This window comes from Heterocephalus glaber, unplaced genomic scaffold (genome assembly GCF_053883595.1).
Source record: "Heterocephalus glaber isolate CG9 unplaced genomic scaffold, H.glaber_assembly_v1.0 deba00001472, whole genome shotgun sequence".
Taxonomy (NCBI): Eukaryota; Metazoa; Chordata; class Mammalia; order Rodentia; family Bathyergidae; genus Heterocephalus; species Heterocephalus glaber.
Window position 1 is genome coordinate 44236802 of NW_028258315.1, and position 20436 is coordinate 44257237.

The 20436-nt window shown below is 41.6% G+C and overlaps 1 protein-coding gene across 3 annotated transcripts; it reads left to right on the forward strand.

The window, feature by feature from the left end:
* The first annotated feature begins 334 nt into the window (after positions 1-334).
* On the forward strand, positions 335-17807 carry LOC101717779 (ankyrin repeat and SOCS box protein 13). Of its 3 annotated transcripts, none has more exons than XM_004854515.4 (6): positions 335-617; positions 3591-3778; positions 10231-10381; positions 11279-11413; positions 14975-15166; positions 15828-17807. In XM_004854515.4, exons 1-6 carry the CDS (start codon positions 575-577, stop codon positions 15953-15955), a joined length of 837 nt encoding a protein of 278 aa, XP_004854572.1. In that variant the 5' UTR covers positions 335-574; the 3' UTR covers positions 15956-17807. The 3 variants fall into 3 exon arrangements, with proteins under 3 accessions (XP_004854572.1, XP_004854573.1, XP_087038110.1); XM_087181984.1 differs by lacking the exon at positions 335-617 and adding an exon at positions 673-1174; XM_004854516.4 differs by lacking the exon at positions 11279-11413 and having other exon boundaries at positions 372-617.
* Positions 17808-20436: the final 2629 nt, after the last annotated feature.

Genomic DNA, 20436 nt, shown 5'->3' on the forward strand with positions numbered 1-20436 from the left:
TCTTGCGCGTTCAGCGTTCAAGGATTCAGGTTTCTCCAGAGCACCATCAGTGCAAAGCAGCAGTTTTGGCAACTGGCCCTGCTTTGTACATGGACACGTTTTATTCACCAAACATGATTTTCACAGGACACAGACATATTTTTCCCAGGAACACAGAGATCAATGCTTTGCAAATGGGCACGTTTTGCACAAGCACATGTTTTGCATAGGGACACACAGACACATTTTGCACACGGACACGTTCTTGCACAGGACACATTTCTGCACAGGGGAACATATTTACTCAAGGACGCATATTACGGACAGACATAGGCTTTGCACCTACAAGCGTACACACTCTGTCGTGCGCGGCAATGGCGGCGGCGGCAGCCAAGTGGGGATTCGAGGTGGGCTTTAGGCGGCCCCAGCTAAGGAGGCACCGCACCAGGGCCGCAGGAACTACAACTCCCGGCAAGCAGCCACCTCCGGCGGACACTGGCTCCTGACAGGCTGGTCCTGTCCCCCCCCCCCCGCACAGGTCCCAGCGCCCTGAGTCGCCGGGTGGCCAGGCGGCGGTGCCCGGCCGAGGGGCCGCATGGAGCCGCGGGCCGCGGACAGATGCTTCCTGGGTGACGTGGGTAGGTGCGGGGCGCAGCCGGAACAGGGCAGGGAATGGGTAGCAGGGACCACAGGAGTTGCTTTTGGGGACGGTAGAAACGCATCTGATGGCTTTCGTCCCGGAGATGGGGGCCGCGCCCTGCTTCGAGCAGGTCGTCTGGGGCGTTTAGGTGGCGGGGCGCGGGTGGAGTAGCGGCCTGTAATTTCGAACATCTCAGACTCACTCTCTTGTCCGGCCAGCACCTGGCACCTGACGCGCGCATTGCAGGGCCGCTCAGCCGTGTGACACACTCGGTGTGGGGATTCAGAACGGCAGCCCAGCAGAGTGCAGCGCGTTGGGGAAGATGCAGGCACGAGACGGGTGGTTGCCCAGTTGAGGGGCAGAGCTTGGACAGAGACCACAGGGACCCATTGGCTGGGCAGCGCCCGCACGAGCCCACTGAGGGAGCGGAACCGTCTCCCGGGCTCCTGCGATGCCCGAGGCGGTGTCTTGAGCATCCTTCGTACACACTAGCCGACAGTGTCCGCTCCAGAATGAGGACACCCACGGGACACCGTGGCACACGCGGTGAGAAAGGTGATCTCAGTTTTACACAAAGCCTTCTCTACCTTTTAGGTAGCCCAACAGAAAAATGGATTCTAAAGCAAAAGGACATTCTTTGGGGAAAGAAACACGGTTCTGCCTGGGAAGTAATAATATGGCAAATGAAATAAATGGTGATAGCGCTTTGAAGCTTGGAAAGAAAGAAAAAAACCTTGAAGTGTTTTTACACTGGTAACACTAACACAAACAAAAGGAAAGCATCTTAAGTGGTAAATTTAGCCAAGAGGAAACTAGTCATAGCCAGGCAGAGATATTTTAATTGATCTTACAAAATAACCTCCTTCAAAATGATCAAAGGCATGAAGAAGCGTCTGTTCACTTGGCTTTCCACTCCGGGCTGGCACAAGACTTTGACCCTGACAGTGTGATCTCTATTCAATGGCCTTGGTTGAATATTCAAGGAACAGCTAATCACTGAAGCCTATTTAAACACACATTTTATTTTGTTCAGGTTAAGGGGTCAAAACAGTATGGTATCACTTCTGAATATGTTTTCGGCATAGCTTGTTAGAGAATGTGTCTATACAGGAAAGCACTTCTAATTAATGCATGAGCAATTTCTGGGGTATTCTCATGGGTATTTTTGAACTTGTCATTTTTTATTTAATATATTTTTCCAAAAATATGTTCTGCTGACATTTCATTTTCAATCCTAGCAAATAAGCTGAATGTGTTGAATGCAAAAATAATACTGTTATCCCAGCAAAAGTGGAGCTTGCAGTAGGTGCTTTAACCTGTTTTGACATTCTGACCTCAATTTTTATTTATTTTTTGATACTGGAGATTGAACCTAGAGCCTTCTCACTGAGCTACATCCCTAGCAAATTTTTTTTAGACAGGGTCTTGTTAAGTCACTAAGTCTCTCAGGTTGGACCCAAACTTGTGATCCTCCTGTCTCAGCCTTGTGGAGTCCTGGGATGACCTCATATTTTGTATCTGTAGTGTACTGTAACCAAAATGTGTAGATTTTCCATTTTTTAACATAAGACCTCACAGAAGTAATGATTTGCAGAGTCTTACAATGTGGCTTTTTCAATTTAAGGAGTCACATGTCTGCTTTTTAGCTCCCCAAATTTTCCTGAACTCACCCCACAACTGTTGTCTTCCAGTGTACTTATTTTTTGTTTGTTTATATGGATTTATTCTTCCTTTCCCTCTTACTCTAATTTTTTTTTAGACCAATGACTTTTTCTTATTGGAAATTTGTACCTTCACATAATCTCGCGAAGATTATTCTTATTTTCTCTTACTCTAAATTTAATAAGATGTTTGGTGAGGGAAACAGAGAAGATCCATGGTGCTTAACTGGAAATGTGCCCAAGCTTCGACATTCTTTACTTATGTACAGAAAAAACCCCTGAGAATCCAATAGGGCCAGAGCATTTTCTAAGGGACAGAGCGATACTGAGAAGTTATCCTAAAATAGGAATTCAAAGAAGACTTTTGACAAATAAATCAGAAAAGCCTATGGAGAGTTGAAAAAGATATCAAAGGTAGTAATAGTTACAGACAGAGCACTTTTTAAAGGTGAAACATTGAACATAATTTTCTGATTATTTCCATAAAGTGGCCCTGTGAAACATTACCTCTGATTGTAGGAAAATTGAGGCATAGATGGTTTAAAATGAAAACCTTCCCTTATGTACCTACAGGAAGACTAGCAAGAAGGGGATGAGAGCTCAGGCCTTTGTAAGGCAAAGCTCAGCGGTGCTGTACTTTGTCTTGGGACTTGGAAACCAGGGAAGGGCATTTCTCTACCCTTTGGTCATAAGCATCTTGGGATGGGTAAAGGCAAGGGAAGGAGTCAAGATTATTGGGTGACTAAAGAGGAGAGGGGAGGAAAGACTGGAGGTTAAGGGATCCAATTCTGTATATTTTCAACAAGACTTGCCATGGAAGATGTCTGTTGTTCATTAAGCAGCCACTTTCGTTCCTTTCTCTTGGTTGCCTTGCACTTCTTAAGCAATACACTTTCACTTTTCTTTGTCTTTCACTTTTCCTTTTTCTTTTTGTGGCTCATGATGTTTTGACTGTTTTGTCCCTCTAAGAAGTCTGTCTATGGGGCTACTGTTCATTACTTCTGGGAGGGTCACCCTTCTTGAATTGATGCAGTATGGAGAATCGGGTGTAGAGTTGCAGGAGGCACTGATGAATTACACGTGAGTTCACAGAGGTGAGCTAGGCCCACATCACATACACTCTTTAATGCCCTGCCAAGCATTTTGGACTCCACTCTCCAAGCAGTGGAGATCACTTGAGTATTTTAATAGGAGTACTGGGATTGTGTATTTTGTGTTGGGTGTTCTCAAGCGTCCTTGGAGTCTTATGTGTGCTCATTTGTCCTAGGTAGAAGTGTCGAGGTCTTAGCACAACTCTGTTTCTTCTGCAGGTTTCTGGGTGGAGCGCACTCCCGTGCACGAGGCTGCCCAGCGAGGTGAGAGCTTGCAGCTGCAGCAGCTGATCGAGAGTGGAGCCTGTGTTAACCAGGTCACCGTGGACTCCATCACACCATTGCATGCGGCTAGTCTGCAGGGCCAGGCACAGTGTGTACAACTGCTTCTGGCAGCTGGAGCCCAGGTAAGAGGCCCTGTAGGACAGAGCCCTCCCAGCCTGGGTGTCACTGCAAGAAAGGATGAGGCTGACTGGGGAGACCTCTAGAGGGAGGAAAAGGAATGACTTGGGCTTCACTTTCTGTGATGTGCAAATACATGGACAGACTGAACACACTGAGGGAGACTAGAGAAAAGGTAGGAGGATTGCAGCAGGATGGAATGTGCTGGAAGCTGAAGGAGGAGGGAAGGGCGGCCACATATGCTCTGCACATTGAAGACCAGAAAGCGTTCATAGATTCGGCAGTTTTTTTGTTTTGTTTTTGAGACAGGGTCCTGCTATGCAGTCCAGGCTGGCTTTAAACTCATTATGTAGCCCAGGCTAGCCTCAAACTCACAGCAGTCCTCCTGGCTCAGCCTCCTGAATGCTGGAATTACAGGTGTGCATCTCCATGTCCTGCATATTGGGTGTTTTTAAAAGGCAAAATTCTGGTGGAGATGGTGCTCATTCTGCAGTGGCAGGTTCATGACAGGTCAGCTACATCCTAGGTACAGGCTCTCTGGGAGGGCGACAAGGTTTGAGGTGCACAGCTGCTTCCTGGACTCAAGAGAGCAGCAGGATGACTAATTGGGTCCTGGCAAACTGACTCTCTGAAAGTAAAAAAAAAAATGAAGTAAAGAACAAATCCAAAATTCTGCCAGTGGTTTCAACTTTCACAATTTCTGGCTGTTTAGCAGATGGTTCTGGGGAGCTGGCAGGACCTATCCCCCCAAACACTGGATAACTTATAAGGAATGCAGGGCTCTGGTCTCAGAGTTCACATGATGGGAAAGAAGGGAAGGCAAAGAACTATTTACTCTTTCCAAAAGCTTGGAATGGAACAAGTTTCAGAGTGTACTGACCTACAAGCTGAATTTAGACCAATTGTCTTCCTTCTTTTCATTCTCTCTTTCTGTCTCTTTTTTTTTAAGGAGATGTTACCGCAGATTTTACAGAATTTAAAAGGATATAGAAGGCATATTACCAAAATCTTTTTTGAAATAAATTTGACAACTTCTAAGAAGTACCTTGGAAGACAAATTAATGAAACTGACTCTGGAGGAAATATAAAATTTGAATAGCACCTATTAAAGAAAGTACATTCCTAGCTTGAAAACCTACCTATATGACAACAGGCTCATATACATTTTAACTGATAAATTATATCAAACATTTAAAACAGAAAAAAGAAGGAACACTTCTCCCCTCATTGTAGGAAGTCAACATTGTGCTAATACTAAAACTGGATAAAGATAATAGAAGAAAATAGATAGAAATTTGTTTAACAAACTCTTAGAAGTCAGATCTGGCAGTAGGTAGAAAGTGGTTTTGTCATAGGGATGGCAGTGTTGGTTCAGCATTGGAAGATCCACCTCCAAAAGTCATCATTTTAACAGAGGAAAGGAAAAAGCCATATGATCCTGTCAGTAGTTGGAGAAAAAGTATTGGACTAAATTCTACAGCTGTTCATGGTAAAAGCTATCAGGAGACTAGAAGTAAAACAGAACCTTCTCAACAGATCAAAAACATGTACTCCATACTTCCAGCAAAAATGCCTTATATGAATGGAGAAGATAACAATGCTTTCTCCTTAAGGTGGGGAACAAGGGCAGATATGCCTACGCTTCATCTGTCCATTAAACTTTGAAACCTAGGCACAACCAAAATAGTCTGGCAATAAAATGACACAACTAGGATAGGATTGACAAGGTAGAAACAAAATCTTTATATGTAGATGAAATGATCATCTACAGAGAAAATACTAAGAAATCTCTAGGCGCCCCTAGAACTTGTATTTGAATTTAGCAGGATTAGAAAACACTAGGTATATATAAAAATTCAGGTCTGTGTATACTTGCTATAAATGAAGAATTGGATATTGAAATTTAAAAGTTATGTAGAAGTACTAAGGACCTAGAAAAGTAAAAAGCAAAAGCAAAAGCAAAAAACAAAAGCAGTGTTGGAAGACATTTAGTACCTAATTTTAAGACTTTCTCTAAAGCTACAGTAATCAAGCAGTGTTGGTATAAGGAAAGACATATAGATCATTGGAATAAAACAGAGAATCTAGAAATAGAACCACACATATATGGTCCACTGAGTTTTGAAAGATTATTTAACATTAACATTTTATAGAACATAAACTCAATTCAAGAGCAGAGAAAAAGATAGTGTTTTCAGCAAATGGCACTAGAACACCTGTTATCCATTTGTCAAAAATTAACCTCAACCCTTTATTTCCATACATAAAAATAACTTGAAATGATCTATGAACCTAAATATGAAAGACTAAAAGTATAAAACTTTAAGAAGAAATTATAAGGGAAATGTTTATGAATTTAGGGTAGCCAAGAATTTCCTAGGATATAAAAAACATGATGTATAAAAGAAAAAAATTGATAAGTGAGATTCCATCAAAATTTAGAACTTTAAATGTCATCATTAAGAAAATGAAAAGTAGTCCTTAGACCATATTTATAATGCATATAACCTATGACCAGAATATATAAAAAACTCTTACAGCTCATTAATGGACAACCCAATTAAAAAGTAGACACAAGAAGATGATAAATAGCCAGTACAGCACAAGGAAAGGTGTGCAACTCTAGAATCAGAAAAATACTAATCAGTACAATAACAAGATTGAATTATACACTCATTAGGGAGATGAAGTTAAAAGTTTTAAAAGAACAAATGTCAGCTTAGGTATGAACCAGTTAGAACTTTCTAATACTGCTAATGTGAACATAAAATGATAAAACCATTTTGGAAAACAGTATAGATATTTCTTGTGTTACTGTTGAGAACCAACAGTCCTGTTCTTAAGTTTTTACTTGAGAGGAATGAAAACACATGTTCACAATAGATTTGTACGTACAAGTTGAGTATGCCTTATCTGAAATTCTTTTTTTTTTTTTGGTATCGGGGATCAAACTCGTGTCCTTGTGCTTATGGGGCAGGCGGCAGAACTACTGAGCTAAATCCCCGGCCCCCTTATCTGAAATTCTTGGGACCAGAGTGTTTCAGATTTTCATTTGAAATCCACTTGATCTGCAAAGAGGATAGCTACTCCTGCTTTTTTTTTTTTCGGGTTCCTGTCACATGGAGTATTGTTTTCCACCCTTTAACTTTCAGACTATGAGTTTCTTTTTGAATTAAATGTGTTTCTTGTATGCAGCATATTGTTGGACCTTGCTTCTTAACCCATTCTGCCAGTCTATTTCTTTTGATTGGTGAATTGAAACCATTAACATTGATGGTTATAACTCATACATATTGACTTATTATTGTCATGACTTTTTCTCTTTATTGGATTCACCCATTTGCCTTTAATTTCTTGTTGCACCTGATGGATTCATTCTGCTGGGCTTCCTGGAGTTGTGATCCTCATAGTCTTTTCCTAGGATATTGTCTAAAATATTTTGGTGTGCTGGTTTGGTATTCATGAAGTTCCTAAGATGCTCTATGTCATGAAAGTATCTTATTTCTCCATCAATTTTTCAAAGATAATTTTGCAGGGTACATCAATCTGGGTTGGAGGGTGTTTTCTTTTAGGGCTTGAAATACATCACTCCAAGCTCTTCTTGCCTTGAGGGTTTGCAGTGAGAAGTCTGCTGTGATTCTGATGGGCTTTCCTTTGTATGTGATTTGTTTCTTTACTCTAACTGCTTGTAGAACTTTGTTCTTCTGTTGGATTTCTGGAATCTTAACAATTATATGCATATATGTAGTTTTTTTTTTTTTATCAAGGCTAGTTGGAGTCCTATATGCCTCACTTATCTGTATGTCAAGCTCTTTTCCCCTGCTTGGGAAGTTTTCTGCCATCACTTCCGTGAACAGTTTTTTTATGTGTCTCCACTCTTTCCTGTTTCTTCATTGACTCCAATCAGTCTTATGTTATTCTTCTTTGCATCGTCCAGCAGCTGCTGGATTGATTTCTCATGGTTCCTTACAGTTTTAAAGTAATTTTTCTTTTCCTGGTCACTAATTGCAGTCTTATCATCTATATCTGAAATTCTGTCTTCACATTGGCTCGTTCTGCTGCATAGACTTTCAATAGAGTTTTTAATTTCCTGGAAATCTGTTTGCATCTGTTTTATGGATTCCATTTGTTTCCTATGTTGGGATTCCATCATGTTCCTGAGCTTCTCTCTAGATTTATTAATTATGTCTTGCACTATGAGCACAATCTCTGCTGTTATCTGAGAAATTATTTCTGAGAAATTATTTTCATTTTTTCCAGATCCTCTTTTGTTGCCAGTTCAGGGAGTCCAGGTGGTTGAATATCAGAGTGTTCCATCTCATTTCCCTTTGGGGTTGCTGAAGGTTATCTGGAAGTCTGGTTTTGAGACTTGCTTACATGTTTTCTCATTTTGACGGGAGGGGGTAGTTGCGCTGCTGGCGCCTGCATGGCTCACCTCCTGTGTGCTGGCAGGGATGGTATGATGGCCTGGAAGCCTCCTCTTGTGCACTGGGAGTGGCTCACCCCCTGTGTGCTGGTGTGGTTCTCTGTCTCTTTTTTTGTCTTTCTGTCTCTTTTTTTTGTCTTCTTTCTTTCTTTTTTTGTTTTTTGGTACCAGGGATCAAACTCTGGTCCTTGCACTTGTGGAGCAGGTGGCGAAACCACTGAGCTAAATCCCTGGCACTTTTTTCCTTGTTGAAATGCTGCCTTTATTACATGCAGAGTTTTACAAATCCTTAGGTTTGTTTTTTTCTTTTTCCAGTATTTTTACCACTGGTGTATCTTTGCAATACATAATCATATTCATCTTGGGGAATTGGTACATATACAGATCACATCTAGATCATTTTTACTCCCCTCCCACTCTCCCATCTCCCCCCTTCCCAGAGCCCCTTCCCATCTTCACAAAGTCTACATCCTTGTTTCCTACAATCTGTCTTTTATTTTGCTCTTTAAATTATTTATATTTTGTATTTCTCATGTAAGGGAAACCATTTGATATTTACCCTTCTGTATCTGATTTATCTCACTTAGCATTATGGTCCCAAGATCCATCCGTTTTCCTACAAATAAATTTTTTTATGATTGAATAATACTGCATTGTATATATATATCACATTTTCTTTATCCATGAATGTTGATGGACATATAGGCTTCTATACTTTAGCTATTGTGAATTGTACTGCTATAAACATGGGTATGCATATATCACTGTAATGTGATTGCTTTAATTCTTTCAGGAAGATACCTAGAAGAGGTATAGCTAGGTTAAATGGACTTTCTATCTTTAGTTTTTTGTAGAATCTCCATTCTGATTTCCCAAGTGGTTTTACTGGTTTACATTTTCACCAACAATATACTGTAGAAGGATTTCTTTCTCCCACAACCTCAACAGCATTTGTTGTTTTCTGAGTTCTTGATGACAGCCATCCTTACTGCACCAAGATGAGACCTCACTGTTTTTTAAATTTGCATTTCTTTAATTGCCAAAGAGGCTGAACATTTTTCATGTACTTATTGGCCATTTTGTACTTTTTGAGAAGTGTTTATTCATTTTATTCATAGTTTTTTGATTGGATCTTTTATGTAGGGAGTCTAATTTTTTTCAGTTCTTCTCAAGATATCAGTCCTCTTTCTAAATAATAGGTGGTAAAAAATTTTTTCCCATTTGGTAGGTTATCAGTTCATTCTTGGTTGCTTCCTTTGCTATTCAGAAGCTTTTTAATTTGATTCAATCCCACTTGTTGATTCTTTGTATTATTTCTGTGCAACTAGAATTCTGTTTGTGAAGTTCTTGCCTGTGTCTGTGTCTTCAAGAGTTTTACCTATTTTTTTCTTCCATCAAATCAGTGCTTTTATATCTAGGTCTTTGCTCCATTTTGATTTGATTTTAGTACATGGTGAGAGGTATGGGTCTATATTCATTCTTCTGCATGTGGATAGCCAGTTTTCCCAGCAACATTTGTTAAAGAGGCTGTCTTTCCTCCAGCGTGTATTTGGCCTCTGAACTTTAACCAGTTCTAAGTAGAATTTGCCAGTATGAGGGGGGGGACCTTTTACCGAGCCTATGATTGGGCCAGTACAGAGGCATGCTAAGCAGGCTTCCACACTTCTTTTAGCTGAGGCTTGAGTTAAAACCCATTTTAGATCTTGTCTCCCCCAGCTTGCAACTTTATGGTCTCATTTCCTGGTCTGTGCTTTTCAGTTTTGGGTGGTGGTAAGGGTGAGGCTGAGCTGATCTGCCCTGAGTTAAGAACCCCAAGTGAGACACCTGTACTTAGGAGGCTGAGCGGGACCCTGCCCCAGCTGTGTGTCTTTCTTTTTGAACTGCCTTGCCTAGCTGATGCCTTAGTAAATAAGAGGAAACTGGTGCATCTAAGAAGTGCCTTTTCAAAGATGAATCTGTAGGAAGATGAGAAAGCAAGTTGCATGGTGTCTACCCCACCCTTTGACATTTGTTTCTTCTCCCCCAACCCAGGTGGATGCCCGCAACATTGATGGCAGCACCCCTCTCTGTGACGCCTGTGCCTCAGGCAGCATCGAGTGTGTGAAACTCTTGCTTTCCTATGGGGCGAAGGTCAATCCCCCACTGTACACAGCATCCCCACTTCATGAGGCCTGCATGAGTGGTGAGTTGATGTATTAAAGGCCATTGAAATGGTTCAGGTGCAAAGCTCTCAGAGCCTGAAGTAGGATGGTGGCTTGGGAAGGGTTCATTCAAAATGTCTAGGGGAAAATCAACGGGACTTGGTATGACAGAGAGCTACAAGGGCTCAAAAACAAGTCAGGTTGAAACTGGGAGTGATGCCACTGACTGAAAGAGATGAATCATGAGCAGGGATCCCTAGGAAGCGGAAAGAAAGGACCATGTGGTGGTCACAGTATCCAGATGAGCCTAGCCAGCAGACAGTTGTAGGTGTGGAGCTGGATTTCAGGGCTGGAGGTGGAAATTGAGTAGCTACCAACAAAGAAGAGGTAATTATGTGATGAGAGAATATTTGAGGAAAAGAAAGGAGCAGGCCATGAGCCTTAATCCAAAGCTGCACTGAAGATGCAGGAACAGAAGCCAGGCAAAAGGTGGGAAAGGCACTGAAGGGTGACCTGCATAGTGAGAAGGCCTGGCCAGGAGGCGGGAGTGGGATGCCAGCAGCTGTGTAATTCCCATGGGCTGGACATCCCCCAGAAACAGTACAGGGACAGCCTCAGAGAGGGGAGCGGTCAAGAGAGTCTTCCTCAGCTATTCCTACAGGTGTCCCAAATGGGCAGCCATGCCCTTTTTCTCTGGCTGCCTAGTGGCCAGGAGTGATTCCATCCCTCAGGGGAAAAGAGAGCCATCTGCTGGCTTCCCCAGGTCTGTGTAAGCTCCCAAACTGTTCTTTAGTTTGGGATGTAGGCTGTGGCTTCTTCTGTTCCTTGAGGCCAGACACAGGCAACCTATTCCAGCTGCCATTTGTCGTGCTTATTATTTTGAATAGATTCTAATCCATCATTCATGGATGTTTTCATGGCTTTCCATTTATTTTAAGGGAGTTCTGAATGTGTGAGGCTTCTTATAGATGTTGGGGCCAATCTGGAAGCCCATGATTGCCACTTTGGGACCCCTCTGCATGTTGCCTGTGCACGAGAACATCTGGACTGTGTCAAAGTGTTGCTCAATGCAGGTGCGTGGTTGTTTACCTGAGCTGTTGTTTACCTGCATGTGTGGGTTCCCTGTGCTGTGTCTGGCAGAGACACACAGACCACCAGGATTAGAAGTTGGCTCCCTGACTGGCCAGGTAGCCCTTGACCTCAGTTTCTATATCTTATAAAACGGGAAAAGTAAAAACTATAGTAGGTAGTATATAGCTGCTGCTCAATAAATGCAAATGACTGCTTTTAGAGGACACTATCCACAATACCAATGATTTTGCTGTCTGAATCCAAGAGAAATGAGGGTATAATGGGACTAGTCAGCACCAGTTAGGAGAATGGAGCATTTGGAATCAAGCCATTGTCAAGGTGTATGAAAAAGGCTCAGTATAGAAGGTAGAAAGTGGTCTGCACATGTTCAGCACAGAGGGACTTTTCTTTTGAGTCTGATCCTCCATTAATTGAATCCATGAATATAGAACCTATGGAAGGTTGACTGTAATTAAGAAACCAGATACAACTAAGTGAATAATGAAGGTCATTTAGTAGAGCAGATTTAGAGTCAGTTTAACTTAATGGTTCAGTAGTGTCACTAAGACCTCCATTCATTTGAACTTTCAATTTTGTTTTCTTCAGAGTTAACTATTCTGTAAAATTGTGGTTAAATGGCTGCAGCAGATTCAGGCTTAAAACCCAAATACTTCACTTTTTAAGGTTCTGGTAGCTTCTTCAGAAGAGCGAAACTATTCTTCTAGACAGTGTCTGGGATACCTCTCCCATTGTTCCATTGGCCCAAACTGGATGTCATGCCTAAGCTTAAATAGATTCTTTTGGCCCCAATTTTTCTGATTGGCTCAATCCTGGATTGTTTAAACCAGTTACTATGGTAGAGGAAGGAGGCCGAACCAGTCAGGGCCCACACCTAAAGCTGAGGTGAGGTAGATCCACTCACCTCACCTGGCACCCCAATTCTATGTTGTCAGGTGACCACACAGTGTGAAGAATCGGAAAGGAACAGCAGACAACCGTAATGTCCATTATAGCTTTAAAAAAGATTATGCAGTAGTTTTAAAAGGGAGTTTCCATATAACTTGGGAAGTTAAAGATGATTAATCCTTTTGGAGAAATTTCCTTTGTGATAGTATCAGTTTCAGCCTGATGCTTTTTGATGTGAGAAGCTGTCAACTCTATGCATAATCCTCAATGGCTGTTCTAGTCTTCTCAACAGGTTCTAGTCTTCTCAGCATCTCTTAATAGACCCTGTTGGATCAAGTGGATTATCTTTTTTCTTTTCTTAGAAATTACTTTTTCGTTGTGGAACATTTCACACCTACAGAGAAGTAGAGAGAAGAGGTAGCATACGTACCCTTATATACTCACAAATGGGTTTTTATAATTAGTGATTCTGAATTATTGGGTTTGTGTCACAGGCCCCTTGGAAAAATGAGGAAAAGTTGTGTTTCCTCTAGAAAAATATGCCAGCAGGCACTCTTTCGTGTGACCTCTGTGAGGCCCTGCTCTGCTTGAGAAGCCAAGCTGTGGAGCAGCCACATTATACCCAAGGAGTGGACACAGAGACCTTTGCTCTCTCTTTTCTTTTCGTAGGCAGTAAGGTTGAGTCAAAGAACTATATTATGTTTGCTGATGAGGAAGGCTGGTAGGCTGGAAGTCGAGTTTATTCAGTGAAGTAATTTTTAATCTGATCACTAGCAGTAAATATTTAACTCTGCTGGAAGCACTCAGAAGCAGCTAGTTGAGGGTTGCTATTTCCGCTTTTCCAGCACAGTCTTTGTCACATATTTTCCCCCAGTTTCTCATTACAAAAAGCATACATTGAACTATTTGTATTTATGTTCCAGGATTGTGCCTTGTCTTGGCATAGGCTAAGGATGATTTAGGGAGTCCCTTCACTTTGATGGCCATGGTTCTACTGAATCCACTTTAATCCTACTTTCTTTTGAAATCAGGAGTTTGGTAATAGTCCAAATTTGACCCTTTTCTCTTAAGCTTTTTAGAACTTTACTCTTAGAGCTTTTTCCAGTGCCTGTGTTTTCCTCTGACCTTGAGAGAGTAGCTTTGCTTCACTTATGCCTCTTTCTCCTCTCTTAACACAGAGAAGATTGCTTTCATTCCCAGTTGGCAAGAATACTGCCAGAATTAATAATATGATAAAAAACTATCCGAACTTTCAAGTCTGTTGATGTTGGAATTTATTTTTCATTACAAGTATAAGTTTAGTGGTAAAATTTACATTTGCATTATGACTGCAAATACTTTGAAAATTATTTATCCCTGTAGGCAAGTATTGAAACAGAACCTCTTGATGTGTGCCAGTGGTTGGATTGTGGGGAAACTATTTTTTAGTTAATTTATTGCTTTTAAATATACATCTTGTGTTTCATTTTGTCAAATTAAATAATTAGGTGATCCAGGCTTTGTCCTGGGTGAGAGATCTTCTTTTCTGACTGGAGTTCTGAATTTTGGCGGGAGAAAATGAAAGTGCTTTCATTCAACCTAAGACTAGGTTGGAGTGCTGACTGTATTTCCAGGGTCACACTGTGAACACTATCATGAACATAGTTCTTATGTTCCATTGGGGCTTAAAAATATTTTTAAGCAGAATTTTTCAAATATTTTTGAGCAGTAAGACTACTAATGGAATAGCCATATCCCTGTTAATTTCCCCCTCTCCTATCTTTCTAAAATTACAGCTGTTGGCATATTTTATGATTGTGGTTTGTATCTGTTGTTGGAGCATTACTTTATTGAAGTTGGGCTATTTTCAGGTTCTTTAACTTTTATCTCCTTTTATAATCACCTTATGTACTTAGGAGCAGACTTCAAAGCAGTTGGTATTTTTCTTCCAATAAATTCTGAGGCCCAGGAAATCTCACTGTGTGTAATCAGTGATGAATGTGGCCTAAGCATGACATTTTACACAAATAGAACTTTTATCAAAATCTTCATTTTTTAATGCTTTGAAAAATACTGTACTTAGCTACTAATTCTTTATCTTTCTGAATATTGCAAGAAAGATAAGGAGGGCAAAGCTGAACTCAGTTAACCTTTTGGGACCATTACCTATTTTCCCTTTGTTTCTCCCATTTTGTAAAAGAACATTTATATGTAAGGAATATCCATTTTTTTCACTCAGCCAGTGCTTTTGGAGTCTAGTGTGTCCACAGTAGGAAGAAGCTCTGTGTGTCTATGTCTTCAGACAGGCAGGAGCACTTGGGTGGCTCAGTCTGAGGTTCCAGAAATCTAAGGATCTCTGAAAGCAGTATGTGTAGGATGCCAGAAGTGATGTTTGATCCATGAGGAAGCTTTCTGTTTTGTTTCTCTTCTTTTTGGTTCTGTTTGAAGTTACATTTCTTTATTATTATTCCCCTCTCTTCTCATAAAAAAAATAATCACTCCTCTTGGATTTTGAAAAATGTCTTGAAAAGCTACAGCAGAGTCAGCCTGTCTTGATTTTGTTTTCTGGGTGGGGATTGCTTTTGCACGCTGTACTGAACAGAGAAGTGTGAGTCTGTTTTTCTCTTGGTTTTAAGTTTTGGTTTTGGTGAAATATGTTCTCCCCTCTGGACCTCCAGGGGCCAATGTGAATGCAGCAAAACTTCATGAGACAGCACTTCATCATGCAGCCAAGGTTAAGAACGTCGACCTCATTGAGATGCTCATTGAGTTTGGAGGCAACATCTATGCCCGGGACAACCGGGGGAAGAAGCCATCAGATTACACATGGAGCAGCAGTGCCCCTGCCAAGTGCTTCGAGCACTATGAAAGTGAGCTTGCTGTGCAGATATTCTGTGTGCCAGGCTGCCAGGCAGCTTCATCTTTCAGCTAGGCTCCCTGGTTTGCTAGTTCTTCCTGAGTTTCCGATGACAGCTTAGTGCTTAGTCCTGGGTTCCTGTCTTTTTCCACTAAGATGTTCACTTGAGCACTTTGTCCATAGGAGCTGTTTTATGCAGATCACCAGTTCTTAGGACTCCTGTGGCCTGTGGTATCATGGGTGAGAGTGGAGGCCAGAGCAGTAGGAGCCAGCTACTAGCACCTTGCTCTGGCACACATTTGGCTGCATGATGACAAATGAGTCTTACTAACTCCAGAGTAGTTTTTGGCTGACAGACCTGTGTGCTGAATGATAACACTATGGCTCAAAAAACAAAAAAATCCCAACAAAACAGAAAAAAACCAAATCCCCTCCCCTAGGCTGAAAACTCACAAAATGGAACCTGTGGCTATCATCTGAATTCTATTTCCTAGGCTTCCTTCCTCAGTCCCTGGCTGTCCTTCTGTCACCTTCCAGAGGAGGCATGCTGGTGCATCTTAATTTCAGAGCAAAGGGAGGCCTTTCCTATTTCATCTTAGTGCAATTAGGTTGTAGGATGTGCTCCTTCCTGTAACTCCTCTAACCTCACAGACTTCCTTTTTCCCTTTTTCCAGAGACACCTCTGACTTTGTCACAGCTCTGCAGGGTAAGCCTGAGGAAGGCCACTGGTGTTCGAGGGCTGGAGAAAATTGCCAAGTTAAACATCCCTCCTCGGCTCATCGATTACCTTTCCTACAACTGAGCTGCAGGAAGGGAGCCCAGTTCTCTGGCGACTAACCTGGCTGCTACCCTTGTTGTGCCCAGCCTTGGCTGCAGTGGATTCTGACTGTCTGAAATGCTGGTGTTACTATAAATAGAACAATGCTCCGTTAATTCCCTTTTGGTTGTCCCCTTTGTTTTTTTCTCCTGAATTATGGATAAGATCTCCAAAGCCTCAGTGAGGCCAGTGTTTCAGGTCACAACCATGAGTGTGACCCTGTGCTGGTCCTCCAGAAAAGATGTTTTCACTCTGGGATGGGCCCCCTGTCCAGTTTTCCTTTTTTCACTGACCTCCCTCAAAAGTACTCTCAGGACAGATGACTCAAAGACCATAGGGGAGGCCACATGGGGCTGGGGACTTAGGGCACTGCTGTCGATTTTCATGTCTGGGTATTATGGCACAGAAGCACCAGGTCCCAGGCACCTCACCCTGTAGCCTGGGGTATTCACTCATCTGACATTATCTTGCCACTTGGACACTATTTCTGGGGCAGCATTTGACACTTTCCAAGGTCTACCTGTTCCCAGGTATATCTATCACTCAGGGGTCTTAGTGGGGGAAGATTCAGGCTTTGTGTCCCCACAAATAAGTGTTTCTTAAGAAGTGTGTCTTCCATGGTAGGTCTCGACTCTTGAAATGCCAATGTAAGATGAAGAACCTTTAGAAGATGTATAGGCTGGAACACTAAGGGTTTGTTAATAAGCCATGCAAACAATAGGTAATATGAAGGTTGCTTGCGTATTTCCAATGTCAAGGGCTGTTAGAGGACTGTTTAGAGATTGTTTTTCTCTGTTTCTGTAGTTGCCAAATGAATTCTTCCCACAACCTTTTTTGATGACTCCTCTAAGCTTAAAACTAGTTGGAGGTTTTGGCAGCACCTGACAGGCACTAGCACCTGTGTGTTCACTCCTCTTTCAGGTGCTTATGGAACCTCTAGTATGCATGGCATTGATCTGGGGCTTTGAGCTGATAAGAATGAGACTTATCAGCCAAGGCAAGAAAAGAAAGCGTTTTGCAGTCTTTCCTGATAGTAATAGAAACAAATCCTTCTATGTTATAAGCCAGGAGCTGAAATATTAGTGTATTCAGATGACATTTATCTAACATCTGTATTTTAATTTTTTAAAAATCCACATATAGCAGGGAGAACCAGAGGATTTTGCATATTATTTCGGGTATATTTGGTTTCTGGAGAAATGGAGAAGGCAGCATTTGTGAACACTCATGTAAGTCATCCCTGTCCTGAAGCCAATGTGCCCATAAATGGGGATAGGTTCATCCCAGATCCTGCCAGGACTGCCTGAGCCTCTCATCCAAAAGTGTGGAACACAGTGAGACTGAGCACGCCAAGGTGATGCTGACTGTGCCACCTGATGTGTGCATCTCCCTGCATGGTTACTTGTGGGGCCACAGGTCTGGTGAAGAATTTCATGGTAGTTGTATTGGACATTTGGATCTCCAACGTTTTAGCTGTTGTTGGGATGGATAGGGATTCCTATTACATTGAAAAGAGCCACTTTCCTTAGGTTACAATCTTTGACACAAGTTCTGATATATCCAATGTTTCTCCATGTAATGATAACAATAATAATTTAAAATAATTTGATTCTGCTCCCTTCATCTTTGCAACAGAAACTGGCCTCTAGCAATGAAATCTGATAACATTGCCATACTATTGAATCAGATCCCTATACTCTTTTGGGTTTCTTTTTGGTACCGGGGATCGAATTCAGGTCCTTGCACTTGCAAGGCAGGTGGCGGAACCACTGAGCTAAATCCCCTGCCCAGATCCCTATACTCTCAATAATCAATAAAAGTGGTTAAATAAAGTTCATCTTGTGTGCAAGTGACCCTTTTATTAGCAGGAGAGGAAATATTGGAATAAGCTTCAACCTGTGGGAGTAAAGGGTCACTCCTTGTATAAAGGATGAGATGACTAAGATTTTAAGTCCTCCACCATCCTTAATCAGGTCCATGATAATAGACAAATCTCTTTATATTTCTGAGCCTGGATTGACCTACCTGCAAAATTGGAATGTCATGTCTGACTCAGATCATAAAAAGGATCTTGATCAACCACTGTCCATCCCTTCACCCCACAAATGAGGAATGAGCCTCCACTAGCCTCATAGGTTTTGGTGAGGTTGAATTAGGTGATTAAAAGATGCTTTGAAAAGTATAAAGTACCCTCCAGGTGGCAAAGTTACATGGTTATGACTGTTCTGTTGTTTTGTCAATGTTGGTAGATCTTACAGCTATGTAAATTATTCTTTTCTGCCTTTGGGACAGTACCACATCTTTCAAGAGTACTGTTGTCAGAAGATTTCTCAGTTTACATTTTGAAAATCAATATAGATGTCAATATAAATGTTAAGGTGACTAGAGCCACATTTTAACATAAATAAATCTAAAAAATGTAAAAGTAGACGAAAAAAGCTGCCAAATCTTATCTATGTATAGCATGAATCTGTTTGTATAGATTTAAATATGAAATAGCCTAAGCATCTAAAAATATCTACGTATGCAACAAATGCATAAGATTATAGAAACCACGCACCAGTGTTCTGGTTACTTCTCAGAAGTGTGTGTGTGGGGGCACATGACTAGGGGGAAGAGATGAAGGGAACTTTAGTTTGGCAATATTTTCTACCTTAAAAAGTGATATGAGGACCGAGGATTTAACTCAGTGGTACTGTGCTTGCCTTGCAAGTGCAAGGTCCTGAGTTTGATCCCCGGTACCAGAAAAAAAAAAAAAGTGATATGAATTAAACTTGATGGAATGCTGCATTCATGTTGGGAGGCAAATAGAAACATGGGATTAATATTTTAATGAAAATTTAATGAACCAAAGAGAAACAAAGGGCAAATATGTCTTAAAAACAAAAAAGAGGGAAAGATCTGTGTGACTATTAACCAGATTCTGTTTAAAAATACCTTTCAGCTTCTATTGGCCCTGAGGCTGTGGTTTGGGCTATAAAATCTATATTCCACAATAGGTGCAGACACATTTTTTGCATCTGCTCTTCTTACATAGGCTACACCTTAAAAGCCTTAGGTTGTGTTGCTTGGATCAGATTTACCTTCCTCTCTTCTGAAGGAACGTGATGGATAAAATCCCCTTCATTAATCAACCTCACCTGTTCTAGTACTGCTTACCCTCTGGATGATGATAATCCTTCTAGATGTGGCTCTGGACAAAGTCCCCAGTTTCAAACCCTACCTTTGGAGATAGTAGAAGAACACCTCTAAAGAAGGGACCATTGTACAACTGTATCAGCTTCCAGACTGCCCTGAGCCTGGGCGGAAGGAATGGGGCAGTGGAGGGCAGGGGGAAGGGGCCCAGTGGAGTCCTGGCAACAGCTGTTAGTCCCTGGGTTCCCTATGGTCTCCTGGAAAGGAGTGGAGTCTCATCTCTTCTTGTACCACAGAAATACTACCTGCATTATCCCATCCATACTTCTAAATGAATGTGTAGAGAGCTTGGAAGTCATTTGGGGCGAAAAGAATGTCTTACATATCTGTTTCCTCTCCTGGGTTCCTTTGTTAGAAGGACTGCTCATGCTTTCTTTCTAGGGACAACACCCTTTCCTCCTAAGCAATTGGTAGCCTTGATTCACCAAAGTGAGCAAAAACTGGCTCTGAGAACAAAGCTCTTCAGTTCTGTCATATTGAGATCAGCTGAGCTGTCCTACAGATGGAGATGGTGCCACAAAGAACTAGCAGGCTGTGGACTGCGCCCCACCCTCTGGGCAGCCCTATTCTCTCTGGAATGGCCTGGAAAATATTTCCAGACCTTGGAGTCTTTGGCTTTTCTCTTTTCTCCATCACAGTACTGCATGGCATTGACAGCTAGGACAAGTTATGTTGGTGTGAAAGTCTTGTGATCCCTGGCAATTTGAATGGAGATATATGTCTTAAGTTGGTCCAATCTAAACAGTGTGACTTCCCAAATCCTAATGTCTCCAAACTATGAATAAAGGAAGGAAAGATTCATGAAAGATCTCTCTCTCTCTCTTTCTCTCTCTCTCTCATTTAAAAACAAGTTTATTTCCCAGCACTGCTCTTATGAACACAGATTTTGAAGCTGGTGGACAATTTGCTCCTGAACCCTGAGCCAGGATATACCCTTAGTTTGTCTGTCTTTATGCCAACTGATCAACAAAGACAATTTCTACTGCCTCTTCATGTTAATTTGTATCCTGAAGCTCATCTGCTGCATTGGGAGCAAAGGACTAAGACAAGACAAGAAGGAATGCTTACTCATTCATTGGTCCATTTTCCCACTAATTTCTACTCATTCTTTTCCTTTCCCTTCCTCTTCCTCTTCCCCCTCCCCCCCTTCTTCTTCTTCTTCTTCTTCTTCTTCTTCTTCTTCTTCTTCTTCTTCCTCTTCCTCTTCCTCTTCCTCTTCTTCTTCTTCTTCTTCTTCTTCTTCTTCTTCTTCTTCTTCTTCTTCTTCTTCT